Genomic DNA, 15,957 nt, shown 5'->3' with positions numbered 1-15,957 from the left:
TATATATATATATATATATATATATATATATATATATATATATATATATATATATATATATATATATATATATATATATATATATATATATATAATATATATTATATATATATATATATATATATATATATATATATATATATATATATCACCCCTTCATTAATTGGACCAGCACCGCATTGTGTAAACAAGGCAATACGTTCTTAAGAACCCCCTCTTCAAAGTCCAAACATTTCCAGGTTACCACATCGAATAACTTACTGCATTGTTAAAAACATAGAGACTAATCTCCCTTGGTGAAGCTGGCAACTAGGTCAGACGCATTCAATATAAGCTGAAAATGAGCCAATGGGGAAATTAAACAGATCATCTGCTGCCTTTGTGAATGCATGTGTGTGTGCGAACCAGGCTTGCTACATCTGTTTATTTACCCTGAAAAAGAGGCGCATTAAAATGGCATAAGCACACCTGCAGGTCTTGTCTTACATAACACATCTCAACTCTGCACCTTAGGGACTGAACATTTTACATACCATTCAAATCATCTGTTTACTCTGCTTTACCCAATGCACTGTGCAGCCCCTCCTTTATTTCTGCAAGCTCTTCCAACAACTGGGAGACCTCAGGCTCGGTGCAGAACTGCTTCTGCTCTCTAAAAATACTGGCTTTGAAGGAGATGGTTTGCTGGGTATATCCACTTACCATCATTTATTAGATTTAGGATAATGCATATTTGCAAGCCCCTATATCCAATGCAATAGAACTTCTTAAACAGTCAAATAAATGCAAGTAAATGCTAGTTTGAATTTGTAACAAATACTTATTAGATCTTATAATGAGGAAAATATAGTTTTTAATATAGTTTTTAGCAAAAACTAAGGCAGATTGGAGGAGTAGTGTGTTAAAAAGCAATAAAACTAATATTTATAAGCTGTCCAGGTAATAAGCAAGTCCACTGATATTGTAGAAACATAGCTACTACTCAAATACTGCACCCTCAATCTAACCAGACAGAAGCTGGAGATTCACTCACCTCAGGATGCTGGATGCTTAAAACCAGAAAGCAAAACTGAATACAAAAGCTGCTTTCTGATTATTTCAGCATATAGAAATGTGGCCTGATAGGGCCACTCATGAAGCATTGAAAATAAAATGTGGGATTGTCAATAAACCTTAAATATTAAAACAAACATTGAGATGGTGACGTCATAGCAAAAGTAACACAAGCCCCTTTTACAAAACACTTCCAAGCAACCAAGTCACAGCGCTGCATCATCTGTCTTGCGTAAGAACAAGACGCTTTTGTGAGCTAGAAAAAAGCGACATAGTGATGACATATGGTTTTGGTGGTTAGCCAGTGGCAGGATTTCAAAATTTACACAACACTAAAAAATACCTTCCAACAAAAAGAGTAAGACAGCTGTGTCTTACTCGTTTCTATGATTCATGTAGAGACTTGATATAATTGCTTATAAAATTCAGGATTCCATTGAGGACGAAGAGTGTGAACTTGTGCTGGTGGTCGGTAAAAGTTCCATATTCACACGATTGTTAATTAGCCAGAGTAGGTCACAAAGCAAAGCAGCCCAAGTCTAATCAATGGTTATTTATTAGACCATAGCAGCATAATTGGAAAAGGCCTCAAGGCTTTAACACTTGCTTTCAAATTAGAACATGTGAACAGTTGGTTGAAGCAAATGCTTTCAATTGGTTTTAAAGCTTCTTTAGGGATCAACTCACACTGCCAAATTAGACAGCCAGAGAACGTCCAACAAATGACTGAGGTGACTGTTTTCACCTCAGTCATTGATTAAAATAAAAGCGACCAAAAACATTAAGCAGCTATGACTGAGATGGGCTTTTGGCATTGTGAAGAATGTGTTTATAATATAAAGTGATGATGGCAAAACCACAGCAAACAGCAGATACTAAAGACAACACTGCATCTCCAAAGTCGCAGTGGTAATGAGGCAGAATAAGTAGTACAACACTGAAGAAGCAGGTAAACTCTTCATGAACCTGACTTGTATTTTCCTCTCATTACACCCTGTGGATAGAGACTGGCTGTGTGCCTGCTTCTAACACTTACAGGAAAGGGAAGGGAAGGAAATAGTAGTTGTCTTTTATGTGTTGCTGTTCACAGATAGTTGTATATTCCTGAGTGAAAATGTTTGTTTTTTTTTTAGTCTTATCTGTACAGAGATGCATAATCAGCTTTTTTTCTGGGCAATGTGGATTCCCAATTCCTGCTTTGACAACTTACATTTTTCTTTCAAAGTACCATAACCTGCTGATCACCAGTCAGAGAAATGCCTCACATCAAATAGTCAAACATCATCTCATAAAATGCCTTATTGTTTGCATAAATTCATGTGTCTACAATGATATCAGTGTCCTGGATGAACATGAGAAATTCTGACACCATGGTATAATTTTAAAATAAGATATAATTTGATCATTTGCATAACCCATATATAAGATTCATAAGATTCTCACAACAACCAAGAGAATAAATTTCACTTGTTCCTATCATATTTAAAATATATTCGGAACGACTACGCTGTTATTCCGATACTTCTCATTACAGTGTTACAAAGACGGAAAGCAAAGCAAGAAAAGAAAAGAAAAAAAAGAAGTAGAATAGCAAAACAGGATTTTCTATTGCTGATTCCTATTAACCCTGCCAGAGACTGAGACGGCTCAATCCCCAGATGGTAGACATCCCCTCCACCCCCTGCAACCAGAACATGTTCCGCCCCAAGTACACACACGCGAGACAAAAAACTTTTTGTAAGACAATTATAATGGCTTTATCGCAAAAGCAACCCCACAGAGAGTCTGACGTCTTTGCGTTAGCGACATCAGAGGATGCACATAAAAATTATGACAGGTTTTTTTTAGCAACAGCAGAGCAAACACTATTTTCCAACCACTACCTGACTGACAACTTTTTTCTTTTATTTCTTTTTTTTTTTTAGTTTCAAAAGAAAAGAGAAGAACCAGAAGAAGCCAAGTTCCAGACTGAGCTATGTGTAGCCTAAAGGCAGCAATGAAAGGTTGGTAATGCTAAATTAAATGATGCTTTCGACTGAAAACCTACACACACATATGCACACACACAAATCCTCTGACACACAAGGTAATTCCTTTGGTAAATTCCCGAGCAATCCTAGACAGGCTACCCCATCTGTCACGGAAGGTAAAGGTTCAGGTTCAGGATTGGCGTGTGTGTGTGTGTGTGTGTGTGTGTGTGTGTGTGTGTGTGTGTGTGTGTGTGTGTGTGTGTGTGTGTGCGTGTGTGTGTGTGTGTGTGTGTGTGTGTGAGAGAGAGAGGGAGTGCAATACAAAGCAAGAGCAGGTAAAACCAAAGCCTTTCACAGACTGCATGGCTGCCAGTCAATACTGTTTATCCAAGTTAGCTGGTGAGCTAATGGGCGAACTACACCACCCCTGTACTCCACATGAAATGGAAGGAAGGGGTGAATAAACAACAAAATTATACGTGTGCAAGTGACAACAACTCTATTTTAAGTTTGAATGCAACCATACCTACCATGCCTCTTCTTTGGTGTTCTTAAGAGAAACAGACTTCTAATCTGACATTAGGACAGATGGGTAGTTCCTAATTCAAAGCAGAAGACTAAAGGGTGGGGAGTGGGGTTGCAAGAGGCAGGAGAAAGAACCTGGGTGTGTCTGGGTTACTAATTGGATGCAGGGGTAAGCGGCTAAACTAGCACTGTGCAAAGTGAAAAATGACACCAACACTTTTGAAGCGCATATATCCACTCGTAAATCATGGGTCTGTAGACATGCATTACATTTCTGCTCAACTGAGAAAAGAGCTTAAGGCTGTTAAAAAAAAAAATTCAAGATGCACCACAGGGAAGCTTCCAGCTAAACAGCAAACATTTTAGACTAAAAATACAATCTCTGAACAGATGCTCCTATGTAGCCATGCTTCCAAGTCGCTGGGATGACGATGATGGGGACAAAATTTTATTCATCTTATTTTTGTTATTTTCAACTAATTGAGTCTTCATGAGGTAAAAAACTGGGTCTTCAGATTTCGTAATCGCTTATGGATTCTGATGTTGTCCTTGTCTAGTCAAAAGAGACCTAGAAGAAAAAGAGCAAGGAAAGCAATTTCTCACCAGACGGTCAACACAATCGGATCCTGGGGTTAAATAGAAATAAATGTGTGTAGCCGTAATCTACTCAAGCCAGTCATCTACTGACTATCAGTCTTTTTTTGTTTATTGTGTGTTTTAACACCAACTTTTGAACAGCAGATTTATGTTTGGTGCAGACGTGCAAAATCACTGCCATCAGGAAAAATATGGGCTCCACATGGTTGTCTGTAGGAGTTGACGGACCATTGTGGGCACAAACAACACCATCTGTCGCCCAAGCTCCATTTCTGAGTCTACCGGAGAGTATGAGTACAGTCCAACACCTCTGTAGCTCGTGACGCTTGAATCAACAGCGCGCATTTATTAGCAACTCAAGAAATAGGTGTCAAAAAAACAGAATGCCTGGAACAAAAACTGGCAAATAGCGCTTTGGAAATATACTGATAATGCCCTAACTTTCTCTGAGGCTGGTGAGGGAGCATGAAAAGAACAGTGGTGACACCAATCATTGGCAGAGAACCCTCACACTCTCTCCATGTATCTTTTAAACTGCTGCCATTAGCGCTACAACATCAAAAGCTGAATTGAGGTTAACGCTACGTTACATTACTGCACTTGGTTTGTGTGTCTTTCTGCTTGTGGGTTCTATTATATATGCATTGAACGTTTTCACACCATTTTAAATCCCCGAGAAAGTTGTTTTACCAGGTGTAGAGAGTAGTTGTTGCTAGTCAGCTTGGAGAAGGCCTCCAAATGACAATTAGCCAAGGTGGTGCTGTGAGAGGAGTTTATCATCTTTATCTGGCAGAAGGCTGGCTCACATGAATAGGTAGAGTGGAATACAGCTGTCAAAAAGTGGCATGCTTTGTGTAAATAATGAGGCAAAAGTTAAGAAAACAGTAGTATTCCTTTGTACCTGGTTTGTTAAACCATAACCACTCCTCTCGACCTTTTGCCTCTGCAGTTTACATGTCTCGCCTCTGATTCACAATCAGAGATCATTACTGGAAGAGCTGACCTGTAATCATTTGCAATTGGAGGCAAGAAGTCCTTCAGTCTTTTGCCTCAGGACACTTTGGGAGAGAGAGAGATGGAGGCGTGGTTTAAACATCCTCACATGTAAGCAACCCAGTCTCAACCTGAATTAAAACTCCCCTGAGGGTGTGATGGAGTATGTCAATGTTTTAAGTTGCAATTAAAAAGGGTCCAAGATTAGTTATTCTTGGTCTGACTCTTGCGCTGCTTGGTCAGTAGCCTAAGTGCCATTAAAACAGGTTTTCAGATGTTGGGTTTTTGGACATTTTTGGAGATTATTAGAGTAAAATCCAAGTGATTCTACAATCTGAACACATTTTTCCAAAAAAAAACAACAAAAAAACATGTTAGTTCCATGTTAAATGTTCTTGTTTTGGTAAAGTTCTCCATTCCCCAGTCGCACCTTTGGATAGACGGTCGATTCACGGTAGATGAAAAAAGTAATCCAAATCCATTAACAAAAACTATAAAATAATCACTCCGACATAAACTGTTAACATTTCTTAATGAATAACAAAATGTCAACAACTGGTGTGTCCAGTTAATATCAAAAGGATGCCCACATCATTCAATAGATCACAACACTGTAGTCAAATGAGATGCTTTGAACAGCTGAAGTGCCAGCAGGCTTCATATTTGGCATGACAGAAGAAAGGGTTGGGTCATCTGCCTGTCCAAACAAAAACACATTGCGATCATGGAAATGTTTGAAAAAGAAAAAGACGTTCATCTTCAATGGCCCCCATTCATGGAGGGTTGCACAATAGTCAAAACTCCACTCCCTGTCTGGAGAGGGCAGGCTCTTTGGTTTTACTCACTTTAAGCGGAATAGTGAGAAGCGCTGGACAATAGGTGTCATCTCCTGCAGACTTCAGGAGTTTATTAAAGCAAAAATGACTTGATATCAGGATTAATTGCCATAAAATGGCAACCTTGGCTGCAGCAGGATTAAGTCTTGTCATCTGAAAACTAGGGGTGTATCAATATGTCCATCTCATGAGAATCACGAGAAGGGGTATAAGCAATTTCCAATCCTTGTTTTCTGTCTTAATAAAGAGAGTAAATGTTTCGTGGATTAGAAACATGAGTATAAAAAACATGCAGTCAGCTTAAAATCCAATTCAAGTTGGAGCGCTGTTTAAAACTAAATAAGGTTTGATAAAAAAAAATAATGGTTGTTAAAGCAACCATTTGCTTGCTTTAACAACAAGAATAAAAAAATCACCTAAAAACCAAACTCTTTGCAATGTCAAACACCTTGTGGGTGTTTATAGACATATTTTTTTATTCTTTGAAGAACCTCGAAGGATTATATTTAATTTGAATGTGGTATTTGCATGCACAATGTCAAAAAAGCATGTTATATTCTATTTTAATAACTGGAACCTGTTTATTTGTTTTAAAATTCAACACACTAAACCCTGAAACCAATAAAAGCATGTACTAACTTTTCACTGTGACTATATATACAAACTGTGCTTGCATATGCTAAGCAGAAAGAGGCAGTAAGTCCACTTGTATTGACTGAGCCCTGACCTGATGTCAGCAGATTGCTGATTGAAAAAGAAACCTCCCGTCTCAGCTGCATGTGCATCAAGTCACCCTCGGTGGTGAAGGTAATCCCCTTCTGGCAGCTCCCAGCCAGCTTTACAGTGAGGTCTATGCAACCAACATTACAGGAGCTGAGAGCACAAATATCTTGTCATTTAAAGCCCTTTGTTGGACACACCGTAAAAAAAAAAAAAGACTCAGTTTTGTATCCTACATTCTCACGCCTGTTTAGTTGTCAAAAAGACTAGAGTTTGGCTAAATCCCCATACATCCAGAAGTTTTAATATTTTATAATTTCTTTGTTTCACTTAAGATCACATATGTAGTGTTTCCAACAAGTGCGATCCAAGTAAATGCCAAGTTTTCAAAGTACCACCATCTTTGCAGACTTTCTGAAACAACAAGAAGACCTGGACTTTTTCAGTCATTGTTATGCCATAAAAACTAAGAGGAGAAAATAATAAAAACTACTTCCCATAAGTTCACAGTGGGTTTAGTTGAAGGATGCACTTTAATTATTTGTAATATTTTTTTACTTAAAAGTTTACATTTTCTGGTTTGAAGTGCAAAAATGATCATAAAGTTCTCTGGGAGTTAGGCAGCCCACAATCCAATATGAAACTTGTGATCACTCCAATAAAAAGTTTATTTGTGCTTCTGAATATTTGCATCACCAATCTTTTGAACATAAAGTATTATATACGATATTTTAGTGAACATGTTGCTTATAAAAAGACTGAAAGTGCAAAATGCAAAGAAACACACTGTGGTCAGCTTTTATTGTTAACGGTAGCTGGTCACAGAGCAAACCGACTCGCACTGGTTTGTTCTTGAACAGTTTATGTCTCTGGCTTTATCTGCTTATTAGTTTTACTTATGTTTATTTATTTACACTTATTTTATAAATAACAATGCCATTTTGTTTAAGTTTCACTAACAGCGTCACAAGCAACATCAGGGGTAAACCTAACACAGTACCAGGAACTACTGATCTACTGCCTGCTCATTCCTTAGCCATCAGTGAGGCCCTCTACCCAAAAACATTCAGAGCATGAGCATGTGCTTCTCTCTTCTTATGCACCCTACACCCTGCCCAAGGTCTTTCCTGAAGGTTTGGGAATGTTGGGTCTGCCTAACAGCTCCATAAAAACTAAAAACTACCTGACCTCTCCAAAGGATTTGCACTAATTGACAGGCTTTTGCCATCAGACCCACAATTAAATTTACAATGAGGTCAAGCAGTTGCCATTTCTTTTTATTAGGGTTTTGTTTTAATTACTGGGCTTGACCTCAATTTATTTTCTTTTACTTGGGTAATGAGGCAAATAAAAGTGGGGGGGAAAAAACAACAGAAAAATGGAGGGGTAGCTTACAACAGGTGTCCACATGAGGAGTTTTGATGTTAATCTAAACAATATTTATGAACCAATTAAGTGGGACTCGACAACGTAAGTAATAAAGGTAACGTTCTCAGTTAGCAACAATCTTGCCACATTCATCACAAGTTCCAGTATGGTAAATGGCAAACGGCCTGTAATTGTATAGCGTTTATTAACCGCAAAATGCTTCAGTTATTCACCCATTCACGCACAATTTCAAATGCTGATGGTGGTTATCTAGCACATTTCAGCTAGCTGCCCTGAGGCTGTCTGTGAGCTACCATGAACCGGCGCCACCGGGCCCTCCGACCACCTCCAGCAGGGACGGCGGCTGAAATCTCCTGCTCAAGGACACGACTATGACAGACAGACTAGTGGTTCAAGCCGAACATCCACCGGTTACAGGATGAACTCCTACCACCGTCGCCCTTAAAAACAGCATTTATGGGATTCTGATGGACTTGTCAGGTAAGACGAGGTTACCAGAGTAAAAGAAGGTTCACAGAACAATATTAGGATGATGTTTAAATTACTGAGCAGCAGCTAGCCATGGCACTCAGTATAACTTTATTTTTGGAAAGGGTCTTACTGCAGCCTTTCATAGGAGGTCATCGCCACAGGCCAGTCAATCCTTACTCATCGACAGGGTTCTGTAAATAGGAGAGAGCGAGGGTCACTGGCGAAGCCCTCACTGGCAGCTGCAGCATCTGATCTGCTGCTGCTGCTGTTGGACATTCGTCGCTCCATCCAAGTTGACAAATGAGCATGCCATTGATTCTGCCCTGTGACAGTTCTCCAGAATCAGCTGAAAGCTGCAGGTCCAAGTAAGAGCAGGACTGAGACAATGCCAGACAGGAAAATACAACGACTTCTCAAGGAGATCTTGACGATACCTTCGAACAAAAGTTTAAAACACACAGCTCCATCTAATTGCTGTTTAAAAACTAAAAATACCAATGGTATGCATCAATGTTGGCTATTATTTGCAGCTAATGTAAATGAAGATGTGGTATGCGAGGAACCTGATAAAGTAGGGTGACCACTGGTAACTTCTGTTAGTCTTTTGACTTTTGGATCAATCAGTTCTTCTAAATGATTATCTTTCTTCCAAAAATTAAATGAAACCTAATTTCAATAATATTTACTATCAATTTATTGCGAACAACAAACTAAAATGTAAACAAAAACTTTGACTATTGTGCCACCTCCAACAAGACAAAAGTAAAAAAAAAAATTAAAAAAATTAAAAAAAAGGAAGTTGTTTTGATTTTCTGCACACTTCAAAACCAAGAAAACCAAATTCTGGAGAGAGGAGTGTCTTCCAGATTGAGAAGGAACTATGTGCTTTTCATAAGATTTACACGATAAGGACAATATAAGAGAAGAAACGAGCCAAAGTTTCTGTGATGGAACTCCAAAACTTCCTTGACTATAAGAATGTTTTACTATGATAGGCCTGGAAAATTGGTCATACTTGAAAGGAGTTACCACCAAATGCAGGAATACATTTCAGTAAAAACTGCATCAGAGTTATTGGGAATTAAGCCTTTGCCTTCATGATTCCTGACAACCATTAAAAACCGATGGGTTTTTAATGATTAGAACTCATTAAACATTAGAACTCAAAACCTGCGGCCGAGACACAGCACAAAAAGACTGACATCCATAAGTGTGACATAATGCAGCTTTTCTTTCCTTAAAATAATCAACATCCCAAAGCCTATAATTTTGGCCTGGAAATAGTCCAGGACACCTTTTGTATTCAGCTCCGTAAAATAGCTGGAAACTTTCTTCATCCCCTGTATTGTTGCCTGCAGCATCGTATCTGCATCGGATACACAGAGAAGTCCCAAACCAAGCAGAACCACTTTTAATATTCCCTGCCAAGTCGTGCCCGCTCACTGACTCCAATGTGTGTTTTTCTGACAGCCACTCCTTTGTTCCCAGAGCTTGTCACTGAGCAGTCGACCGTCCTGTTAAAACCCAAAGCAGATAACGCCACAAAGAGACGCCGCTCCTGCTTCCCAGCCGAGGCACCCTTAGCTTCCCCTGGCTGCAGACGAGGACGTGCTCTATCATTTATAACAATGCAATGGTAAAAGAAAATGTGCTTGTTGCCTAAGTTGGAAAATGTGGAGGAAAAAAAAAATCTTTTTAAACCTCACAAGATGCAGAATCTGGATGAAGGAGTTTGACAGTGTAATTCGTTTAAATCATGTTTGTGGCTTTCATTTTGCAGTCCACAGCCAAACCTGCTACTGTGGTTATTCAAAAAGAAAAAAATAACCACAACAGCGGTAGCATTTCCAAGTGGGAACAATAACTGTACACACCAGAGCATAATCTGCCTCTTTGGGCTTCATACTCACTGGTTTTGTTGCACTTGACTTTAGAGAGGAGCTTGTGAGCCTGCAGAAGATCTCCGTTCTTCACCGCCACCAGCAGGTCCTGTTCCTTCCCCATGGCTGCAGATGAAACCATAGATGCGCAGCTTCTTCACTGGAGAGCGGCAAAGCAGTTTGTTCCTCTGCCGCTCCAACAGTTCTCCAGGCAAAGGTGTTCAGCAAACTTCTGTCAGCATATTAACAGGTAGCTGTTGAATTAATACGGTCGACGTCAGCGGTTTAGTTTCATCTAAGACCACGTTGACTGGTCAAGAATGTAGCCTTCCTCTTGGAGCTGAAGTTTGGGTCCATTATCTCTGCTCAGTGATGATGGCTTAGCTTTCTGCGGAGCTGAGATGATGTTCATAATCCATCTCTGTTAGCATGAAGGCGGCAGCAGTAGCCCCACCTGGTATTACATTGCACATGGCCAGCTGAAATACAACATGGAGACAGTCAGTCTCTTTAAAAATACATAATCAATAACATAGTTACTTCTAAATTTGACATCACCCTTTGAAGGGTGACGTCAATAACTGAAATTACCACAGAGTTATTGGAGCCTGGAAACAATTTCCCACTAATCGCACGGTCTGGTCTGTGAGAATGGGACACTTTAAATGTAAAGGTAATTTACATAAAATGTATAAATAAGTCACTTTTTATGAATATATTTATGCTTAACACAGAACTTAAACATGGGCAAGCCGCATTACTGCAGACAAAATAAAATTGTTCAGCTGTAAAATCTGTGGAGCAAATTTTACTTTATGAGACGTTTGTGAGGAACTCATGTTTGCAGCTAGAAAAAAACCTTGAATAAATGCATTTATTGGGTCTATTTAATGTCTTTTTCAGGGCTAGGTACAGATACAGGTTCACAGAAAAATAAGCAAGTCTGTATCTGATGTTCAACAACATTATTATTAAGATTTCTTTTATTAATCTCACCTTTATTTATACACTGACTGAGACATGATGTCTCAGTTTCCAGAGGGACCCATTTTAAACAGTCATTTCAGCTAAATGAAAGGTGAAACTGTAAATAAACCAAAAATACAGTGACATTAAAAACATTGTATGCTTTCTGGGTTGTCATTTGAACATGTTTTAAACCCTTCAGTTTAACTAAGCTGCACAGCTTCAGGTTCGTTTGACTCCTTGCTAGACTTTGACTCACACTTGAAATCTTTTCCTCACTTTTGTATTTTCCATTTAAGAATCATTTCTAAAAAATACACGTCATAGTCTCCGGAGCAGTTCAAGAGAACATTATTCATGCCTTTGGGTCGTCGCGTTTACTGTACACTCCTGCAATTCTCTTTTTGCCAGTCTAGACAGATGATTAATTTCACTTCTGCAAGCTACTCAGAAGGCAGCAGCCAGACTCCGTACTAAATCCAACAAACAAACTCATATCACTCCAGGCGTTATACTTTCCTCACTGGCATCCGGTGGATTTTGGAAATCAGTTGAGGACACTTATTCTCACTAAGTGGCCAAGTTCGAGTCAGCTTTTATGCAAACACTCTTCTGCTTCAACCCGTGATCCCAGAATGTGATCTGTGGCTTTATGGAGAGCAGTTAGCACCTTGTAGCTTTGTTTTACGAACTCTGCGGACTGAAAACCATTTTGATCTGTAATGTCAGCGGGATTTATGTTGTTGCATGTTGTGACTTTGTGTGGCTCTTTATAAATAAGGTTTATTTACTTAAAAAGCAAAAGAACTGTAGTTGCTACTTTAGTTACTGTAGTTTGCTGTGCTTGTGTTGTTTAGGTGACAATTTGTTTTTATATTTTCAATAAATTCTTTCAGGGGTGAAGCATTAAAGCAGGCACCCCATATACTATGGCTAATGGAAATATTCCTCAACAGCAGGGTGAAAATAGGAGCCATTTTTCAACCAGCTGAGAGGCAGTGTGCAGCAACAGGTGGGTGAGAAACAATTCAGTATTATTCTCCATACAGCAGGATAAATTTCCAGCCACTCCACCAATTTTTCTCTTATCTAATAAAAAGGACATTAAACGGCATGAGCTGAGCCCTGGATAATTTTAGCAGCTTTGAAACAGGAACTTTTATCACCTCAGTGTACTTTTATACCGCTAACTGTCCTTCTGACGTTCCAACAGGACAAATCTCCCACAGTGAATAAGAGCAACAGCTACTTTTAATGTTCAGTCAATTATTGGTGGAAGAAGTACCTGAATCGAATGAAAGATTTTTTTTTCCTTACTGCCAATTATACATTTTAAGCATAAAAAAAAATAGGAGTAAAACAATGATAGATTAACTTGACACAGCCTTTGTTTTCAGAAATGCAGGAAACTTGCTCTGTCACAAGCATAAAACTAATTTTCTTCCTCTTCCTCTGTGGCAACAAGGTCTTGCTCCATTGATAACAACTTTGCTAGAGAGTCTTCTTTTGTATTGTGAGGCATTTTGCTAGTTTGTGAAGTCTGACAAAGAGGCTTAAGCTGTAATAGTGACATAATGAGTCAACTGCTGCTTAAAACCAACGAAAATCTTCTGTGCAAAACCATGACAAAAGGAAACTAACCAAACCAAAAGAAGTGAGGGCATAAACGCTTTCTCTGGGGATTTGTCTTCTTCTGCCTTTGACAGAAGATCAGGCTGGAATTAAAAACAAACCTGAGGTGCGGAATGGTAAACAAAAAGAAGAAGAAGAAGAACGACACAGTAGAGCAGAGCCGGCTGGTGATGGCCAAGAAGCATGGTTTAGTTAGTATCACATCAGATGATGGTCCAGCACTGTGGCCCTGCAGCAGATGCCAATGCATGTCTCTGCACTGACACATGGTCTAAAAGCAGTCAGGCACCTTGCCAGGCCGTAAACAACTGCACAGATCCTGCTTAACATGGGCCAGAATGTAAACAAGGGCTCCAAATCTGGCTTGTTATCCCTGGGCAGCTACAGTGGAACTGCAATGATACATGATAAAACACGTAATCTACTCTAGAACAACTTCAGAGTCGCAACAAAGATTCATCCAATTGTTGACTCCTTATATGCATATATAAATGTGTGTGTTCGTAATGTGTGTATTCTAAAGTCATAAAACAATAACTACATAAATACGTAATGTGTGATTTAAAAGTTATCTTATAAGTCCCACATGTCGCACGAGGAAACCAGTACATTTGTGAAGGATTCTCGACAGCACCTCAGCCAGTGGTCCCCCTCACTTACTGTCCCTTACTGTCAAGATGTTTCCAGTTCCGACTGGATAAGTCAAACTCCACTGCCATTCCCGAACGCCGCTGTTCACTAATGAAGTCGGTGCCGTTTTTAGCAGGACAATAATAGAAAGTAAAGCAGAGTTCTCACCTGATGTGGACACGCAGCCGAGGAGCGCAACTCACTGAGCCGCACGAGACTGTGGAGCGTCAAGCGGGGAAAAAAACGACACGAGCTACTTCCGCTTTGCTTTGAAAATAATGCTCGTGATTGACACGTCTAAAGAAGTTTAAAACCCCGTTTTCTTGTTATAATTTTTTAACGATAGCGTTGTTTTCCACAAAGTGTCTCTGATGCACGCGTATTGGGGTACCTGTGAATCAACTAAGTGTTTTAAATCTTTAGTCTTCATACATTTGTAGATTAATTCTAAAAGCAAACTGTAATGCCTGTAATCTGTTTCCTGTCATGGCTATAACTTTTCCTAACTTTACAGTACCGTTCAGCCTAAAGCACTTAAATACAAAGTGGATCAAACTACAAGCACTGCCTGGGTCGAGGCATGCTGAAAAATAAGAGTTTATTTATTATATTTAAACAATCAGTATGATGAGAGTGACGCCGAAAAATGCTACTATTTTGAGCATTTTAGCTTACACCGCTGCTTTACAGTAGGTGTAGTGTGGCAGCGACATCTGCTGGCTTCACACTTCAGCTGTTTCATAAAACAATATTTGGAAGAGTCGGGCCCTTGCTGAGGTTCTCTGGCGGCGAACAAAGTCAAATAAATTAATAAATAATGAAGCAGAAGAAAATAGGAAACCGTTCAAAAAGAAAATCTCTTTCCGTAATATCCTTGGTATGACTGAAATAGGAAACCATGTATTTGGTCATATAAATACATTTTAACCCTCTATGGCATGGCGTTGCCCTCGGGCAACAAACCACATTTCTGTACCTCACGTTGCTCCTTTATTTTATTTTGGGGGGGGGAATGATTTAAAATACCTCTAGACATATTTTTGTCCAAATAAAATAAAAGAGGTATTGAGGTTCATGTGACCTTTTACTTAGAAGAGGAGCAGTCCTTTTTTATGAAGCAGAGGTGCATGCTACACCTTGCCTCCTACTTGTAAGTTATACATCAATTTTCTTCATGTTTAAATTTGGGTCACTCCAACTAAAAATATTTTAATATCTGTGAGTATGTAAAGAAGCAATATAGATCATTTCAAGACAATTTTTAAAATAATTTATATGCTAAAACTGTGTTTTTTTGTTTGTTGCCTCAGGGCAATATTGTGCAGTTAGGGCCCCTTTGCTCAGACAATATAATTCTAAAGCGATGATATGCAATTGATCACAAAATAATTATCAAAGCCAATTTTTTTACTTTATTATTGACTAACAGCAACAGGAGATGGATGCAAGATCATTTCATGGACAAAAGGTTCATAAGTTGGGGTCATTCCAGATGAAAACATGAGGATCCACTGTACAACCATTATTTCATTGTTTGTTTATCCTCAAAACTGACTTCAGTCCCAAAGGGTGAAGAGCTGGTCATCAATGAACAAATGGCCCCATTCCAAGGCAGGTAAAGACTGAAGCAATACCTGCTAAACCCAAATATACGGGTCTGCAGGGTACTTCATATGGCTGGTGCAGATGGTGTTCCTTACAACTTGAAAATCTACACAGGGCGAGCCGTGCAACCACCAAATCTACCAGATATGGGAGCTGGTGGAAATGTTATCCTTTGCTTGGCTCAAATTCTACCAAAAATATCAGAACTACAAACTCTTAAAAAAAGAACCTGCAGCCCTAACTATAGTCACTGATGTGAATCTGGTTGCTACAACCCATAGATAATCATATAAACAGATGATGATTCCCAGGTACGTCAATAATCAAGTACCAAAAATGTGATACACACTTTTTTTCACATTAGCAAGCAATTCCTTCCTGATGTTTAACATATTATAGGGAAAAAGATTGATTTCAACATCCTTAGTGATTTTAGCTCTGCCAAACATCACACATGTACAAACACACAAATGCTTGTTTTAGTAATTTGGTAAATGTACCATTCATTAATGAAAGTTAGTTGTTTATTTTATATTTGATGAGTTGGAACCATGTCTGATTTATTTTTTGTCAAAAAAAAGTTTTTTTTATGAATATAGTTTTTGTTTGATTTGTATTTTTACTATTAATTTTGATACGCGACGACTAATTTGAAAGGTATGTGGGCTTTACCTTTGAAAATTATTTGTA

At 38.8% G+C, this 15,957-nt stretch overlaps 1 protein-coding gene across 5 annotated transcripts in view; it reads right to left on the bottom strand.

Annotated features, from left to right (window-relative positions):
* Positions 1–13,908, bottom strand: part of caskin2 (CASK interacting protein 2) — a 53,938-nt gene extending 40,030 nt beyond the window's left edge. For 3 of the 5 annotated variants that reach the window (XM_015050827.1, XM_015050829.1, XM_015050831.1), the window contains exons 1-2: positions 13,831–13,908; positions 10,465–10,913 (exon numbers count right to left, since the gene is read on the bottom strand). In XM_015050827.1, coding sequence (XP_014906313.1) covers positions 10,465–10,576 — 112 coding nt within the window. In that variant the 5' untranslated portion in view covers positions 10,577–10,913; positions 13,831–13,908. Of the gene's footprint in view, positions 1–10,464; positions 10,914–11,971; positions 12,085–13,830 lie in introns of those variants that run through there. The other 2 variants (XM_015050828.1, XM_015050832.1) reach the window with 2 other exon arrangements.
* Between the last annotated feature and the right edge of the window lie 2,049 nt (positions 13,909–15,957).

Source organism: Poecilia latipinna, unplaced genomic scaffold (genome assembly GCF_001443285.1).
Source record: "Poecilia latipinna isolate Pla-1442-1.1 unplaced genomic scaffold, P_latipinna-1.0 Scaffold1012, whole genome shotgun sequence".
In the NCBI taxonomy this organism is placed as follows: domain Eukaryota; kingdom Metazoa; phylum Chordata; class Actinopteri; order Cyprinodontiformes; family Poeciliidae; genus Poecilia; species Poecilia latipinna.
Note: the sequence above shows the minus strand (reverse complement) of the source record. Positions and strands in the feature narration are given on the sequence as shown.